The 17,916-nt window shown below is 45.3% G+C and overlaps 3 protein-coding genes across 3 annotated transcripts; 1 reads left to right on the top strand and 2 right to left on the bottom strand.

Annotated features, from left to right (window-relative positions):
* Window positions 1–1,530: 1,530 nt before the first annotated feature.
* Window positions 1,531–2,202, bottom strand: PtA15_11A502 (uncharacterized protein; the record flags this gene model as incomplete). Its single annotated transcript, XM_053161418.1, has 1 exon — window positions 1,531–2,202. The coding sequence occupies one exon, from the start codon at window positions 2,200–2,202 to the stop codon at window positions 1,531–1,533; it is 672 nt and encodes a 223-aa protein (XP_053025366.1).
* A 6,677-nt stretch (window positions 2,203–8,879) lies between these two features.
* PtA15_11A501 (uncharacterized protein) lies at window positions 8,880–9,919 on the bottom strand (the record flags this gene model as incomplete). The annotated part of the gene is made up of 4 exons (XM_053161417.1): window positions 8,880–9,360; window positions 9,476–9,572; window positions 9,719–9,770; window positions 9,878–9,919. 4 exons carry the CDS (start codon window positions 9,917–9,919, stop codon window positions 8,880–8,882), a joined length of 672 nt encoding a protein of 223 aa, XP_053025365.1.
* A 319-nt stretch (window positions 9,920–10,238) lies between these two features.
* Window positions 10,239–11,617, top strand: PtA15_11A500 (uncharacterized protein; the record flags this gene model as incomplete). The annotated part of the gene is made up of 6 exons (XM_053161416.1): window positions 10,239–10,736; window positions 10,810–10,951; window positions 11,039–11,106; window positions 11,181–11,327; window positions 11,406–11,486; window positions 11,579–11,617. 6 exons carry the CDS (start codon window positions 10,239–10,241, stop codon window positions 11,615–11,617), a joined length of 975 nt encoding a protein of 324 aa, XP_053025364.1.
* Window positions 11,618–17,916: the final 6,299 nt, after the last annotated feature.

The following is a 17,916-nucleotide window of genomic DNA, read 5'->3' as shown; positions in this document are numbered from 1 at the left end:
TACCAATTTATCCAATCCCTATATTTTGCGACAACCAAGGCGCCATTGCTTTGGCGAAAAATCCCTTGTTTCAACAGCGCTCTAAACACATTGACGTTAAATTCCACTTCATTCGCGAGGCTGTCGACAATAACTTAGTTGAAATCAATTACATCTCAACAAATGAAAATCAATCAGATGGGTTCACCAAATCCCTGTCTAATCGTTGTCATCAAATGTTCCTTCGCTACCTCGGATATCAACTTCGTGACTTCAAAGCTGAAAACTGAAAACGAGGGGGGGTATTGAACTTACAGTAGTCGTCCGGGGTCCTTTCCATTTTTACGCTTTGTTACTCTTACCAGTTGTGCCGCAGTTGTTCCAAAACCTAGTTGATCCTTTAAATGTCCGCTCCAATTATGTATCGGCTCTTTTCCTTAATCAACTCATAGTTCTCAACAGCTACAACACTAACACTCATTGCTACGATCAGGTCTGTTACTCATTAGGATATCTCACTTCATTGTATCCCTTTTCTTAACAACTCTTCTCATTGTTTAGGTTAGTGTGTTGTCGGTGCTCAAGTCGTATCAAGTGTAGATACTTATATCGCTACCTTCTAAAAGGTGTGTAAGAGTAATGCAAATCAACTCATAGTTCTCAACAGCTACAACACTAACACTCATCGCTACGATCAGGTTAGTGTGTCGTCGGTGCTCAAGTCGTATCAAGTGTAGATACTTATATCGCTACCTTCTAAAAGTCTGAGTTCATTACCTTCATGATGAGAGTAAGGTCTTGCACAGAATTGTTATGGCCTGGTGTTATACCTCTCCGGGGGAGAGTTGATGCCCGCTACAATCGTGTAGCCGGGTGGTACCTTTGCTTGTATTGGCACAGTTGACTATAGTGACACGATGGTATGGATTGACACAGTTCTCAGCCCGGACTCAAGTCCGGGACGAGGAAGATACCGCTGCTGCGGCGAGTCTCGGAGTGCGTAGCCACTCGGGCTACAACAGGGTGGTACCTCTTCTTCCTTCCCCGGGGTTTTCACAAGAATGACGAGCTACATGTGACTCTGAGTACACCAGCGGTCTGCTTTCGGGGGTTGGTGCCAATGAGATTGTGTAAGTATGTCTCATAGTTACACTCACTGGTAGGGTTTGAAATCTGAGAAGTCTAACTCCAGAGGCTGTATGGATCAGCAGTAAATGGAGCAAAGTTGCGACTTGAAAATCTTTGGTTTATAGCTTGGGCTGTGGATTGGTGTTTGCAGAGTCAACACACTAACACTGAGTTTGCGGATACATTTACACTGAAGATGAATTGAAAATATAAGGGAGATGACAAGCATCTGCGATTCTATTTACAGATAAATAAAATTCTTGTTAAGGAAGAGGACAAGGAATGATGTAAAAAAAATCAATGGGGTGGAAGAAGGCCGTAGAATTACAATCTCAGTGATGCAAGCTTGTGTGCTAACTCCTACCAAAGAAAGGTGTTTCAGGCTAAGGGAGTTTGGGGAGAGAATGCTCATGATTGTAGCTTTCAGTTAGATTCAGAAGAGGAGGAAGATTTGCTGGCCGAGGTGCTGTTTGCATCAACAGCCCCTTGAGCATTCGCCTTGGCGCGGGCAGCCGCGGCTGCGCTTGCGGCGGAATCGCCGGCGCTGCGTCCGGAGCCTCCGGCGGTTGCATCAGCTGAACTTTGGGCGTCGGCCGAACCTGTTGGACGTGGACCGTTTGCTTGAGTGCGAGCAGAGGCGTCTGCATTTGCGGCTGAGTTACCTGCGCTGAAGCCGGGCTGACCGGGGCGTCCAGCGGCAGCAGCGTCAGCGTTGGCATTATCCGCGTTGCCGACCGCTCCTCCTCCGACACTGCCGGCAACCATCGGACCCGGAGGACCACCCGGGACAACGACTGCGCCAACCGGAGGCGGACCAAGGACCGGGCCAGGAGGGCCAATGCCAAGACCAAAGGCGCCAACAGGACCGGGACCACCCAGTGCGGCTCCAACCAAACCAGCAGCCACATTGAGACCTGCGCCGACACCTGCACCAGGCCCGGGGACCATCCGTCTATTCACCCGATTTGCAGTGGTTCGACGGCCTAGGGAACTAGTACTGTGGGTATCCTTCTTGAGTGGCGAGGAGAAAACACCGACGGCCATGATTACGAAGCCGATTATCACCATTGAGCTATTAGCGTTCATCTTCAACATCGTGCTAAAATATCTGAATTATTGGTAGGCGGTGGTTAGCGGGAAGTCAAGAAATGATACGGGACGCGGATGAAAAATAGAGAACGGCTAACAGCCAGAGGGAATTCGGTCTTGTTGCGACTGATTGCAAATATTTTGAGCAATGACTGTTGAAGGCGGGTAACTTTCGAAGTTCCAAGGGATGATGACAATGAAAATGAACAAGATGGATAAGAGTTAGCCGCTAGCGGACAGAAGAAAATAGACGGGGGGGAAATGAGATAATGGAATGTGTACAGGAAACAGGCTTTGGGTGGGGGATGAGGATTGTAAAGAGAAAAGGGGCCGATTATAAGGTATTCTCCAAGAGCTCTTGAATGCTTGTTGCAGCCAGAGGATTGTAATGCTGGTGTGGGAAGATGTTTTTTGATTGGTGGCGGACAAGAGCACCGTGAGCGATGAAATAAAAGTCTAGTATGAAGGTTGCCAAATGAACCTCTTCATTTTCACGAACCAGCTCATCCTCTTCGTAAGCACAAGTGCTCATTAAAGCTATGAACGTTAACCCACTTGAGCCTGGACATACATACCATCAAAGCATAAGTGAACAAACTAAATAAAATATTGCCCAATCACTGCTCAAAGGCCTTAACAAATGTTCCCCAGTCCTCTGCTTATTTCGCTCTCCTTGACAGAATGTGAACATTGTTATCTCATTCATAAAGATGTACATATTCCCTCATGTTTCTTCAAAGAAAAAAAAATGTATGAAAGCTTCAAAAGGAGATGGCTGAGTGTTCTAAAGACACACTTAAAGCCTCGTCAAAACACTGGCATTTTAAGGCCCTGTTTGGCTGCCGCGTTATACTTCATAAATGGTTGAATTTATGACACCGCAACCCAAAGTTTGCCCCCCATTGCCACCAAAACTTTGAAACCCCCAGGGGTCGCGCGTCATAAATTCGACCATTTACAGCTAACGCAGAAAAGCTTGCCAAATTTTGTGGCTGAAATGACTTCTGCATTTCAGCCACAGGCCTGTACAGCTTCACTGTACAGGCATTCAAAACCCGTTTGGCCGGCTGGTTTTGCTTGACATGGGTGCCGGGCCAGGCAAGGGGCGAGGGAGGCAAGAGCGGCGAAGGGCCGGATTGAAGTAAAATCACTCCAGGAATCCAATGGTTGGGCCCTCAAGGCCCCAAAGTGGAAAACAAAGAAGATGAGTTTTTTCTTCTGATGGCATTCCTGACGTGCAGGATCCATACAGGCTTTGAGGCTGAAATCAGCAGTCCAAAAGCTGGCCGCAAGCTTTTCCGTCTTAGCTTTATGTCGTATAACGTGGCAGCCAAAGAAAGAAAGAAATCAGAAAATTAAGATACACCACAGCGCTTTTGACTCTGAGGAAATCATTTCGCGAGGAAATCCTTGTCCGGTTCCAGCTTCCAAAGGGTAACAGTGTCTTGTGACACAGATCCGGATGACTTGTACCTGCTCATCAGGGAAGATTTCTCGGCAAGTAGGTGCAAGGTGCTCGCGTAGGAGGAATCCTCACGGGCAAGTGGGGATCCGCTTGCCGGGGATAATTCCGAGGAAGATTCCTCCACAGCAAGCAGTCAAAAGACCCGCTTGCCAGAGAGGCCTCCTCCTTGGTGATATCATTGTACGTTCTTACAGAGAGCAGCTATGTACAAGGTGTGCCCACTTTCCTGATACATACCCGACTGTCTCAGGAAACTTTCTCCTTGGCGGGCAGCCAGCACCACCTGCATGCTGGTGAGAAATCACGCTTGGTTGCTCGGCTCTGAGGGCCGGTGTCTATGTCTGGGCTCATCCCGGCTCGTTGGCTAGGTAAATTCAAACATGTTTTTTTTCATACCCCTTTTGGCTGTATGGATTTGAATATTGTTTTTTTCCCTACCTAGCAACCAAATTGAGTTGGCATTGCTTAGGCCCCATTTGGCACCAACATAAATATAGGTGATATAATCACCGGTTAATTCAATAAAAAATACAAAATTCAACATAAAGCCTCCAATTTTTTTGTAGGCAGCCTAAAGTGCTGGTCTCTTCAACTGTGAACCCAGAAACAACTTATCCAGCCATCTTCAGCACCATAATACCATTATATTGCTTCATATTGGTCAAAAGTGATATAATGGTATTATGGTGCTGAATATGGCTGAATCAGTTGAATCTGATTTCAATATTGAAGAGACCAGCACTGTAGGTTGCTTACAAAAAAAATTGGGGGCTTTATGTTGAATTTTGTATTTTTTTATTGAATTAATCAGCAAATATATCACCTATAATTATATTGGTGCCAAACAGGGCCTTAAGGCTACATTCAGGTTTGCCTAACATTTTTTCCCTTGGAAGGCAGAAAGCCTAATTTTTTGTGAAGCTAGCCACTTTGTGCTTAACATTTTTTCCCTTGGAAGGCAGAAAGCCTAAGTTTTTGTGAAGCTGACTCTTTTGATGGATTCAGCGGCACTGGGGCACACCCAAAAGAAAAAGAAACCCCAAAAAAATGAAGAACTATGAAATTGTTGTGTGATAGACTTAAGTACAACTGAAACTTTGCTTTCTTCAAAAGAGATTTGATACACAAAAATCCCTCTTCCCACTGATGTAAGAATCACCAGGAAAAAAGAATGATCACTTGCCAACAAGTGACATAGCAAAGTAGAAAGGGGCCTTTGTACTTTTTTATGTCACTTGCAGACAAGTGATCATTGTTTTTTCCTGGTGAATGGTGCTTGGGACATTAGAGGGGTTCCCAATTGAATTTTACAAACCTTTTGAGTTAAATTCAAGGCCCTTATGAACAGATTTATATTAAAATTTGTTCTCAAGTTTTGTAAATTTCCACCATGAACCCTCCTACTGCAATGAGGAGAGGCTGCAATTTTTGGGGGATTGATACACAATTTTTCCCAAATTCAGTAAGATTATCTTCTCCGCTCACATGCTCCATCTCTTTTCCATCACTGTAAGGGCCCAATTATAAACCAGTTTTGGAATAATTTTGGGATTGTTTTCAAATAAGTTTGAAATCAAAAAAATAAATATCTTGGTGGTGCAGATACAGGGGCCAAAACTGTTTCCAACCTGTTTCAAACCAAGTGTAAATTATAAACCCACCACCATGCTGGATGAATTTCCGGCGCAACTGAACGTGAGCCTCACACTACCACAGGTTGCTCCGTCAGCAGTCGTCTGTCTCGCATGCGCCAAGACAATGGCAGCGACAACAGCAGCGTTCCCACGAGCTTGGGGGGACAACCTGGGTCGGGACAACTGGCCGCCAATGTCTGCCGGCTCTCCCAAGTCAATAGATACCCGTGAATCAGCCTTGAAGGCTGATTCTTGCGCGCAACATCCTGGTTCAACTGCAAGAGCCTGTAGCTTGCTCATTCTGCGAGCTACATATGAGGTCCCGGGAATTGATAGATGCGCTTGCATTCTGGCTATCCGTCCATGGTTTCCATTTTGCAATTACCCGCAAATCAGCCTTGATGGCTGTATCTTGCGCAAGTACATATGCTGTGGCCTTTGGGGGGGGGGGGGGGGGGGGAAATACTGGTCAGGTGTATGGAGGGCATCTGCATGCTGAGCTGTAATCACATTCAAAACAGTATTGGTAAACCAGTTTCCCCCAAACCACCTCCCCGAGGTGGTTTGGGTTGTTTTGAGATTTTCAATCCCAAAAAAGTTAGCAAAAAGATATTTCAAACTTATTTGATACCAATCCTAAAATTATTCCAAAACTAGTTTATAATTGGGCCCTAAGTGATGCTCAAAAACCTGTTTTAACTCATTATTTTTCATTACTGGTTTTAATGTCCTCTCTTTTCTATGGTCAAGTGGCAACACCCCCTTCCATGTGTTGAGCTTATAGTTAGCATATGTGTATTTTTTTCTTCCATCTCTTGTGAGATGTCTTGTTTGTTTTAATTGTCTCCTAGGCCTGCTTTTGGTATTGCAAGGGGGCTCTCTAGTTGTGACTACATGTTCCTGCTTGTCTGATTTGAAATACCGCATCAAGTCAGAGCCTTTTATCCCTTGAACCACATCTTCTGCTCCTTGGTCCAATCCAAGCCCCTCTGTGATTGCTCCCCCTCTCCATCGCATCTATGTCTCCTGGTGAAATCTCAACACAAGCCAGCAATGTTTTCCTGAGACTTGCCCATCAATCAATAGAATTTTTCCAATACACATTTTCTGAAACAAAAAATAAACCCCCAGACCCCTGATGAGTTCTTGCAAGATGAACAGAGGCCAAGTGTTGAGGAGTGGGGTGGTACCAAAAAAATCTGTGTTGGTATCCTCAAGACTTTCATACATATCTAGTTACTAACCCCCCTTCCACAGTATAATTTCTATACATCTGAGATTAGTATGTTTGCAGCCAAAAAGGCCATTCATACCATTTTGTGTTTTTGGTCAAAAATTCATACATTTATATTACCCACATCTATAGGGGGTTTCCAGGGTCCTAACCTGGGTCTGAATCTAAATTAACTAGGTCCCTCCCAAGGGAAGCTTTTGGCCTCCCTTTGGGAGGGACTTACGCCTTACAGGTGATTTGGGCCTGAGAGTTATGCCTCAAATCCTTTTCTTTTTGTGCTAAGGTCCCTGTACGGTGTTATATTTTTGTAATCAGCCCATGTATTTTCACTAAGACTCATCAGAAGCGTGGCTATCTCCAGCCACCTTCTGGTGTATTTTTCTCCTTCCCAAACTTGAGATACAGGGGATGTAAACACAAAAAAACTTGTCATGGCTACACTGCCAACAGAATTAGCTGGGATAAGGTTATCCCAGTTAAACTGGGATGAAATCAACCAATTTCAACTTGGTTGATCTCAACTGATGAAATATAAATCCAAGGTACCTTGGATTTATATTTCATTGGTCAAGATCTGTGAGAATTCCAGTCTAGGCAAGCAATGTTGAACTCATAAATTGAGTAAGGTGTTGGGAGCTACCTCAGCTGCGGAATCTGGTAAGCAAATGCAAACCTTTTCCGCAGTCCAAAGTCTGTGAAGTGGTGTTGGGAAACTGAATTCATCTTGTTGATCTAAGAAGATCCAACACTTGCCAGCAAGATCAGGCACGTGGAAAATCCTGGCCAAAAACCACTGCTCAAAAGAATCTCATTCAGTGTTAAAGGTAAGCGGCTGAGTTCTTAAGAGAAGTTGGTCAGATAGATGCTAACGCTCTATCTTGTATGTTCCTAGACAAAATAGTCAAAGACAATCAGACTGTCCGCACCAATACCTCTCTAAGAGTTGGAACACCTATTGGTAAGTGTGTCATGTCATAAGGCTCAGCGCAAATCAAAGGCAGCAGCTGATGCAACTGTGCTTTGAAGCAGACAATGTTGTGCAACTGCTTTGCCGTTTTGCTGACGCCAAGTGAGGATTATCTCAGGTCTAAAAGACCATAACAAATCCAAACCAGGATTTTCTCTTTCCTATACTTTATCTTAATCTAGTAGAGAGCAGCTCTATTCCTGCTCTTAGGTATATTTCCTCATTCTTAATACTGTTTTTCTTCTATAAAATTCATTGTAGATACTTTTAGTTACACAGTCTGATCAGAATAAAACACTCTTAGTTCTTTGAAGGTTTTCAAGATCAACCCATTTTAAATTGGGTGAGTGCATCCCAGTTAAACTGGAATGACTTCATCCCAGCCAAATATGCTGGCAGTGCTAGAACAGACAATTGATCACTGTTTTTCCAACTGGCTCCCTCAAGATTTGAAGTGAATAGCCATAAATGCATGTTCACACACGCATCCTGCGGCTTTCTTACATTCTCAGATCTGTCAGAGCAGTGAGTCCTGGATACCGGTCATTTTTTTTTTCCTTGAGGCAAGTGTATGGATATGCACTAAAAATGCTGTTTTAACAATCTCCGGGTTGGCTTTTGCCATCCACCATCTTGATGGATCATTGTGTGTGAGGCAGGAGGACTTATGATGATATAATGCATCAAAAATTAGACAAGATGTTGATATTTCATCTGATCCAAAAACATTGTTGGGATCCTCGGAGGTGAAGGAGCTATGGGAACATTTGTCAAAATCGGCGTTTTTGGCCTTTGCTCTCAGTCCTAAATCACCAATGCCATAAAGTCCCTCCGGTGGAGGCGCTTCGCGCCCCCACCTTCGGGCTTGGTTAAGTTTGGGTCTGAATGCAGACAGGGTCCGCACATGAACAGCCCATAAAATTTTGATCACCGGAAATGTTGAGAACTCTTCATTCATGGGATCAATTGAGGATGTCCGGGCGGGAGACATGTTGACAGGTAGGAACTGGACGTAGGAAAAGGGGAAATCGAATATTATAGGCACAAAGAGTTAAACTGGTGATACAGGAAGGAAATAAAGAAGTGGATAGTCCTACTAATAAAGAAGCCATGCATCTCATCACTCTGTGCTAACACCCTATAAAAGTGAATCCAAACACGCAAAAAAAGAAAAGAAGGATATTCAACACAAAGAGATGAAGTGAAGAAGAAAGGGTATAGATAATTGAAGACAGTGAAAGGTAAAGCGTAGCCTAAAAGTAGAGGTGAGCAAGAGAGAGTTTAGACATGGTCTGCGCCTTCCACTGAAGGCATCAGCGAGGAAGTTCGGATGAATCTCCAATTGATTCGAATCCGACTGTCAGGGATTTGAGAGAGGCGTTCCTAATCCTTTTTGGATGTTGAAGGATCTTTAGTGGCGGTCTTCGCAGAAGAAGAACCAACGACTCTGATCCTATGGAATTTCGGTAAAGTTTCGGCGAGGTAGAGGAGATGTTTAGCGTGGAGAGCCATAGCCTGTCCTTTGCCTTCACCAGACCAAGATGACAACTGAGAGCGCTCGCCAAAGATGACTGAAAAGTCAGGGAGTGTCCGGATCTCGAGCTTTTCTCGAGTCGTTTCCGGCGAGGGATCCTCGGGTGATGATAATTCAAGAGGAGGACGATCGAGGGCCTCGAAAGTTGAAAGACTCGGCTCGCTTACTACTACAGTTCCTGCCCCGATCACACTGTCGTTCCCAATCATCACTTCTCCACTCACTCGGCTCTTCCCCTCAAACACATTCCTGTTTCCTATCGAAACCGCCTCGACTCTGCTTCCCACTGAAAATATATTGTTCGCGCCAATTTTCATCGTCGTCTTTCTCCTACACATACAAACGTAACATTGGTCTCAGTTATCGCCTTTTGGTCTTATTTCGTCGGTCGGACTGCAGGTTTTCTTGCAAAGAAATATCATCGAAATGGAAATGGAAGACGGACCGATTACAGATCACCGACTGTTCTTCTACGATACATCCTGGTCCAAAGATGATCGGACCCAGAGCAACGATCGTACACGATGGATGGATTATACAATCTAAAAACACACACATGTGCGCACACGTTTTTTTCAGTTAAAAATAGGCAACGCTTTTCCGAGTGAGGAATAATCAAATCAAATTGATTGAAGAAAGCGAAGGTGGGTGCTGGAGCAGGGGTTGTGGGATCGGGTTTTGATCTTACGTGCTCCTATCGTTACTTCTCCCACTAGATCTACATCCTGGGCTACGATCGCCTACACAATCAATTGATCAATATTTTTTTACTTGTTTTACCATCAGCAATTGATCTAGGTTTTTGATTAAAATTATGTTGAATTGAAAGGTGCATTTGGCACTGAACTGTAGGATGAAAATTGAAGATATTCTCGATCTTCCTACCCATAGATGATACACAAGGTGAAAAAGAAAAAGAAAAAAACCGACACCGTCAGAAAAAATAATGTTCTTTGTTTTTGAGGACATGATAGAAGTAAGGAGAAAAGAAATTGAACTTGTATCTCACTTACGGCATTTCTCTTCTTTTCTTTATCACATATACAACCGTCCGTGGTGTACCGGTAGTGGTTCCGATTGTGCCTGTCCTGATAGGTGGAGGCTGAACGGCCGCCTGATACGTCGGGTCGGATCCAGCTCCCGGTCCACACCCGCGGGTGGCGGGGCCGCGGTCTCCGAAATGCATTTGGATGAATATGCAAAATACAATGTGCCCCCGAGATGTTTTTGTCTTCCATCCTGCCAACCGCCACAAGGAGAACCTCGTCAACTTCATCTTAACCCCGGAGACCGACTATCTGAATTCCATACTAAGCAGCATGGACAACACCCAAACCAAGCCCAACGGCAAACGTAAACGAGAACCGAAGAAGCAGAAGGCAGACGATGGGGCCCAGGAAGCTCAAGCAAGCGCACAACAGCTACCGAGCTCGCTATCTAATCCACTCATGCTACCTGTCGCTCCCTCAACTAGTAATCCCAAGGATTCCGCTTCGGCACCCAAACTGATCGTCGTCCTCAGCCAGGCTTGTCTCGAAAATTACGCCCAAACTGTCAAACAATCTTCGGGCTCGAACTCGGCCCATGGCAATAAGAAATCTGCTAAACAACTTAAATATACCCTCCTCAATTGCGATGACCATCAATCTATTCTTGCCAAAATGGGAAAAGATATCGCTGCTACTCGTCCCGATATCACCCACCAGGTCAGCTCCCATCTCTCCCTCTCTCTCTCGCTTGTACACTGTGAATTGACGCTTATCATCAATTTTAATCTAGTGTCTGCTTACGTTACTTGATTCACCCGTAAATAGAGCTGGAAGACTTCAAGTTTATATCCAGACTGCCGCTGGAGTACTGATCGAAATTCATCCTACGGTCAGAATTCCCAGAACTTTCAAACGGTTTAGCGGCCTGATGGGTAAAAATTATTTTAACCATCTATTCCTTACTGAACTAACGACTGACTAAAGTTTTTCTATTTTCTGGGTGGTTATCTACATCGCAGTTCAATTGCTTCACCAACTATCGATTAAATCTACCACCGGTAAAGAAAAGTTGCTGAAAGTTATCAAAGTAAAGTCTAATCGTCTGTTTTAACTGCTCAGATTAGACCAAAGATGACTGAAAAGCACATTTAACACTCTTAGAATCCAATCTCGGATCATCTGCCACTGAATTCGCACAAGATCACTTTATCGTTCGACGCGCCTCCAGTCAAATTGTCTGAATACATCACCACCATCCCATCAGAGAAACACTTGGTTGTTTTTGTTGGTGCAATGGCTCATGGCGCTGTTCGTCACTATTTCTCTTTTTCTATCACCAATACCGCACCCACGGCTGAGGTTGATGTTTATCTCTCGCTTCAAAAGGATGACTTTGCTGATCATCTAGTGGATGAGAAAATTGCGATCAGTCAATACAGTCTATCAGCTTCAGTGGCTTGCGGAAAAGTGAGAATTTTAACTTTCTATTTCAATTACATTTGGTCACAGAAAATTGTGCACTCAACATCAATTTTCTATTTGTTTGTGTGTCTTACTAGTTTTGTTGTGCAGTGGAAGATCATTGGGGAATCCTGTAAAAAATGATGGAAGCTTGTTCCTTTTTTCTGTGGATAAAATCAGCAATAATATAATTAACCTGTTTGAATTGTCAAAATACCGAAGTAAAAAGGACCGGAAGATCTGCGTGACATTTGTGCTTCAAGCACATGTCCACTTTGCTCAAAACGGTACATGCAAGGACAAAATTTTCAACAACAATGAAAGATGTATTTTGTAGCTTCCAAACCAAAGCATTCAGATATACACAATCCAGCTATTATGTATAAAACTTGGGGTCACTTGCCGACAATCCACTCCAATACTTGTGAAGTAAAAACCTGTGCACTCCAAAACCTTTGGTGCGGGTGGCATTTCACTCCGCAGTTTGGTAGGCACAGAATATTTTGGGAGTGTGTGATCATTTGGGAACTAAAGATGATGGCAGGAGTGCTGGGCTTCTCCCTAAAAAACGTGGAGTGGGGGTTAGACACTCCAGACTAAACTAGGTTTTGGGGTATCCAATGGTTCACCTCAATGTTGATTGGTTCGATGAACGCCAAGTCGAGCCTTTACAGTGATACTTATCAATCAGACATGTGGACAGACAACCACCCTTCGAATCGATCCTCCAGGAGCTATTCATGGAGTCTCCCGGTAGAGTCCAACAAGCAGGAAACGTTTTTTGAAAGCTTGCTAGAAAATCGGGGTAAATCCCGAAGAGAAACGCGTGTTTCTCCAAAGCTTCCGGGCGAATCTTAGCACCGACCATATGCTTAAGGTATGCTTTGAACTGGCACCATGGCAGTCGTGTTAAAGCGGCCCGCTGATACTCGCAACACCTGCCGAGACCTTGCTTCGGCGCATTATGTACTCCATCATACAGGGAGGGCATTGCATCAATTGAAGGCATGAACCTCACAATACCGGGCCAACAAATATCTCTGGTTAAGCGCAACTGCGGCATGCTTCATCTGCTGCGCGGAGGACAATTAGTAACTCACTGCTTCCGCTGGGGGAGATGAATCTAGCCTAAGCAATTCTGCTTTGGTAGAATCACCATGGTTATGTACACACAAAAAAAATGGTCAAGTACGTATCCTCCCACCCAGCCGCGGGCGGATCTCATCCAGTATGACCGATACCAATCGCCGGCGCGGGTATTGGTCATACTGGAACGGACCAGAATGGCCGGAAAAAAATGTCCATTGAGGGGAGTAGTTTGATCCCTTCTCAATGACCGGTCGGGGTCGGCCATCGACGGCTTGGTTGGTGAGTTGTTCTTGAAGGCCGGATGGCAGGTTGCGAAGGGAGTGTGTACCTGACAATGATCAAGACAAGGTTCACACTCCCCTCAATGACCGGAATAGACGGGCCATCGATGGGAGTGTGTACCCCCTCTTGATGGCCGGCTATCGAATAGTGTGTTGCTCTCGATGACCTGTACAAGCACCGGCCATTGAAAGGACATTTCGCACTCCTTTCGATGGCCGGATGTATGAGAAAGTAGATTATACACACCCGGCATCAAGAGTTCTTCAGCCTTGATGACCGGTACGGACCAGCTACCCGGCCATCAAGCGTGATCGCCGATACATGCTGACACATAAGTAGATGAGCGCCGAGCGGTACAACCGGCTACGGGGAGGGGTAACACACAAGTCCCCTCGATGGCCAAGTTGTTCCGGTGATTGAGCCTCGATGACTGGTCCGTTCCAGCAGTTAAAGCACCCGCTTCCCGGGGAGGCTACTCGGCATGTCGGTTGCTTTTTTTTCGTTGCACTTTTTTTTTGCTGTTGTTGCAAATCCACAACCAAATTAAATTGGTGATCTTTGTTTAGGCTACATTCAGGTTCGCCTTCCGCTGCCCGTTTGAATCATAGATACCGTTGCTATTTGCTGTAAACGGCTGGTCTTGTCTCCACAGTAAGCCCGAAAAAGAGAACTTGGTATGCATGGGACGAAACGTTTGAGGGATAAGACTCTGCCTCGGCAGGCAAGCAGTAAACATGTGCTTGTGCCATATTGGCAAATTTTGCGTGCGTATCTGCAAAGGTGATTATCCGCAGGTTCAGAATGCACTGTATGCCTGGCGCGAGATATGGTAAAGATTGCTTGATCTTTTCTCCATCCAGACTCATTCCGTTGAAAAAAAAAATGTGCCTCTATCTGTTCAAGCGCATATCAAGGTTTATATGCTTCTCGTGAATGCTGTCCCCTATGTTTAATTGATCTTAGTGTTTGTGTTTCATACTTGAAGACGGGATTGCATTAAGAACTGTTAGACCCAAGAACTCAGAAATTGGCAAGTATATTCTGCTTGCATGTTTCGCGACTTCCAGGAAACCATGATAACATGCTAGTTCAAAAAGTCGAGATGCCCCTCCAATGATTACGAGGGTTTCCATACAGGTAGGATACCTGCTTAACCGTCTGAGATAACCGGAGACATTGACCTTTGCCCCCAATGACCAAGCTCGCCCGCCGGGATTTTCTTATCCGAATGATGCAGGGGTGATTTGATCTACTCAGGAGCCGTCAAGTATCAGCCAGCACCGCCAGAACCCAGCGGTGCGGCTCCACAGCCTATTTGTGCGGAGGATATCCATATAATTACCACCTTATCGCTCCCGAAAAATTCTCCAACAGCCTGCTTTGTGCACACATTCTCTTCACGTTTACCAGTGCCACTAATCTTCTAGCTCGCTACTGATATTACGCAAAGCACTCTACAGATCCTATCACTTTTTCCAAAAATATGCGACTACTCTTGCTTATGGCTTGTCTCTCTGCGTGTATGCCACTTTTCAGCATGATTATTACTTCCGAAAACAGGGCCTTAATTCACTCAGCTGAGCGAGGAGGCATGGCCCCTCTAAGCTTCGAGCCCGCGGAGGTGATTCGACCAGAACCTCTCCCTCGCAGAGAATTTGAACAGAGTCCAAATGCCCGAATTCGCCAAGTTCAAGGGGAATCAAGCCAGCAAACCTCACAGAAGAATTGGTCTTCCAAAAGCAAAACTGGTGGCCTGACCCAATTATTAAGAAATGGAATACCGTCGCCTGGTGCAAGTTTTCAATCAAGTCTGTGCAGTTGCTTCCAAAAATGTTTATCTGTTTTCGATCATCTTGAGTGTTGCTCAATGCTCAAGGACCAAATCTTTGGCAGCTCCTGCTTTTACAGGGAATCAACGTAGAAGATCTCCTAGAGAGCGTGTTTATTTGAATCCTCATAGCCCCCGTGATACTCAGCACAATGAGGATGACGAGTTCACGGAACACCAGATCTATGAATGGTACTGTAGCAAACATATATAAGTGTGGCCTCTTGGATAATGTAAGTTTGAGCTAACATAATAGAGAACCCGCTAAAATGAAGGGTCCAAACCTGCATCATGGAAATCAGCCATTGACTGAATATCCTCAAAATTGTCTTTTCAAATCTGGATTTGCAGGGATTTTACCTTAGCTAGCCTCAATGTCTCTCAAATTTTGTAAATATGTTGTCTGGCATGACTGGAATATATTGCTACTGGATTGTACTTTGATGCTCTGCATGATTCCTTTAGTATGGCTATAATTTCTTCTCAATTTCTGCTTAAAGATTTAATCTTAGGGATCTAACACAACACTAAGCTTGAAATCAGTTCCTGTCAGAATAGTAAATATTCATTCCATCCTATCATAAAGCTTGTTAATTTTGCTAGGTCTATGAATATGACATTATCTTTTACTGTGCAGGATCCATTACAATATTGCATCTAATGATCATAATTACATATTTACCTACAAACATGCAATTGTAACCAGAGGTTCTACACGGCGGGGGTGCTTCCTGGCCCGCGCGTTTGTGGAGATGACGAGATCACCAACTCTGTGAAATCCACGTGGATTTCACTGCTCCCCCCGTTGTCTCCACCCTCCCGTGGAAAATGCGTGGAGACGACGGGCCGACGGGCTTTCCCGTCATCTCCACCCACCTGTGATTTTCCCGTCATTCCGAAGGGGAGAATCACGACAAATCCACGGCTCCCTCAGGGATCCCAGTGGAAACTGTCCCCGTGAGTTCCTCTTTGTTCTCAACAACAAGGAACCCACGGATGCCCTTGCATTGCCGGTGTTAGGGTTATTTCAGTGATATTGGTTGGCTTGTGTGCATTTTGAGGACACTCAACGGCTCCCAAGGGAAGTGACAACTTTATCCCCAGCCCCGCCACCCCGCCCTCTGACCCTTCAGTCCCACTTCCTCACGGCCCCTGGAGGCTCACCTTCACACCATCAACCCCACACCTTTCTTCCCACCCCAACCCACACCCACCCACCATGGCCGCCCCTTGCCCCTCCTCCTCCTGGGCCTCAGCTGGATCCAGAAAGCGTGCGGGCAGCAAATACCGATTGAGTCGCCGGCAAACGGCGCCGTCCTGCTTCCGGGGCAGTGGGCCAACATTGTCCTCAAGCTAACGTGTGAGTCCCCCTTCTTGTCAACAAGCAGCTTATCAATCAATATCTCATGAAGGATTCATGATCCTCATCTCCTCTCCCTCCTAACAAGCAGCTTTTGTTGCACTGACCAGAATCGTCTCTCATCCAATTGACACCGGTCATCCTAACATTCTCAACAATGTCCTTCATCCACCCAGGGTCCTCACCTCTCTTGCCGCCATTGGCAGCAGTCTTGGTGTGGGGGCAGTCAGTGTGACGGACGTAAACAGTGTAGGTGTCGCTCCCAGAGCGGTAGAGGCCATAGGCCATATAGGTGCCGGAGTTGGAAATTGCTGTGAAAGCAATGGCGGTGGTACTGTCAATGGAGAACAGGTTAGGATCAAGGAAGAGCTCGCCCACAGGCTGTTTGGGGTCAGTAACCCACTTAAAGGCTTTTTCCTCCTCCCCTTTCTTGACCCGATAGATGATTGATTGGGATTGTAGGCCTGGGTCCATGTATTTCCTGATCATTTGTGCTCTCACACTCTTAACTTGTTTCCTTGTTGTTTTTCCCAACTCCTTTTGTCTGGCATATTATTGTTTTTATTTTATTTTTACTTTGTTTATTTACATTTCACAGCTACTTGATATGCAATGCAGTTGTGGTACCCTGGTGGTACCACATTCTGCAATATCACCCGCGGTTTTGATCCGCTCCGCCCCCCCCCCCCCCCTCCCCCCCGGGTTACCTAACCAAACCACATCTTGTGGACCCGACCCGCGCTTGGGTATCACGGCGAATCCTTGGGGAGTCCACGGTTGAAGGACCCGTGATCCACCCGTGGGCCTGACCTTCACGTCGGGATCACAGGGAATCCACGGGGATTCCACGCAGAGCCGAAAGCTGCCGTGGAATCCACGGGTGATCCTCCCGGTGGTGACCCTGGATTCCCTGGACCTCCAGCCGCTGGTCTGACCTTGCACGCGGCTACCACGTGGAGTCCTCGTGGAATCCGCGTGATTTCCCCGTGGATGGACTCCCCGGGTGTACATAGTCTTCATGTGCATTGTGGCTTGGATGAGTGTTTAACTTTATGATTTAGAGTAACATTTCTAGACCTGTAGCAACAATTGGGGAGTTTTGTTGACTTCTGGATACCTGAAACTATCTCAACAAAGTAACAGCTCCTCACAGCCCTCATTACTAGATAGCAATGAGCATGGTTGTTACTGGTTGAACAATTTATCTTACCATGATGCCTCAAGTCAACTAACTTCAAATTTCCAGCAGCAAAGAGGGGGAAAAGTAGAAAGAAAAATAACCTTATCATTGTGACCACTGACAATACCCAGTTGTCAATAAGCAAAGTTGGCATCATGACTTGTCCAAGCTTAGTAACCCATGTATGGGATGCTCCAGAGCTAAGTAATACAGTCAACCCTGTCTAAGGGCATACCCTTTCAACTGCATAATCTGCCTAACAGCATAGAAAAATACTTCCCCGTATTCTTGATTGCCCTGCAAAATCATCATCTCTAAGGGCATAACCTGCCTAAAGTCATGTCAAAATTTTTCTCCCAAAGGGTATGCCCTTAGACAGGTTTGACTGTAGCTGAAGATGTTCCCAAAGGCTATGTGGCAAACGCACATCTTTCAGCCCAGCAGCAGGGGCATTCGAACCCCATCGCGCTGACCGAGAGTGTTCATTCGAAGCCAGATGGTAGATCTGATTAGAGATGTCTATTTCGTTGTACCAAATCCTAGCTACTTCATCGATCACTTGAATCTCGATCGGCTATCTAACGGGAAATACCGCAAGAAAACCTGGAAACATTGGCGCATCGATAAGATATGACACATGAATATATTTTTGATACATTTTAATTTTATTTTCATAAACTTGACATGAGTTTCTAAG

This window comes from Puccinia triticina, chromosome 11A (genome assembly GCF_026914185.1).
Source record: "Puccinia triticina chromosome 11A, complete sequence".
Lineage (NCBI taxonomy): Eukaryota > Fungi > Basidiomycota > Pucciniomycetes > Pucciniales > Pucciniaceae > Puccinia > Puccinia triticina.
Note: the sequence above shows the minus strand (reverse complement) of the source record. Positions and strands in the feature narration are given on the sequence as shown.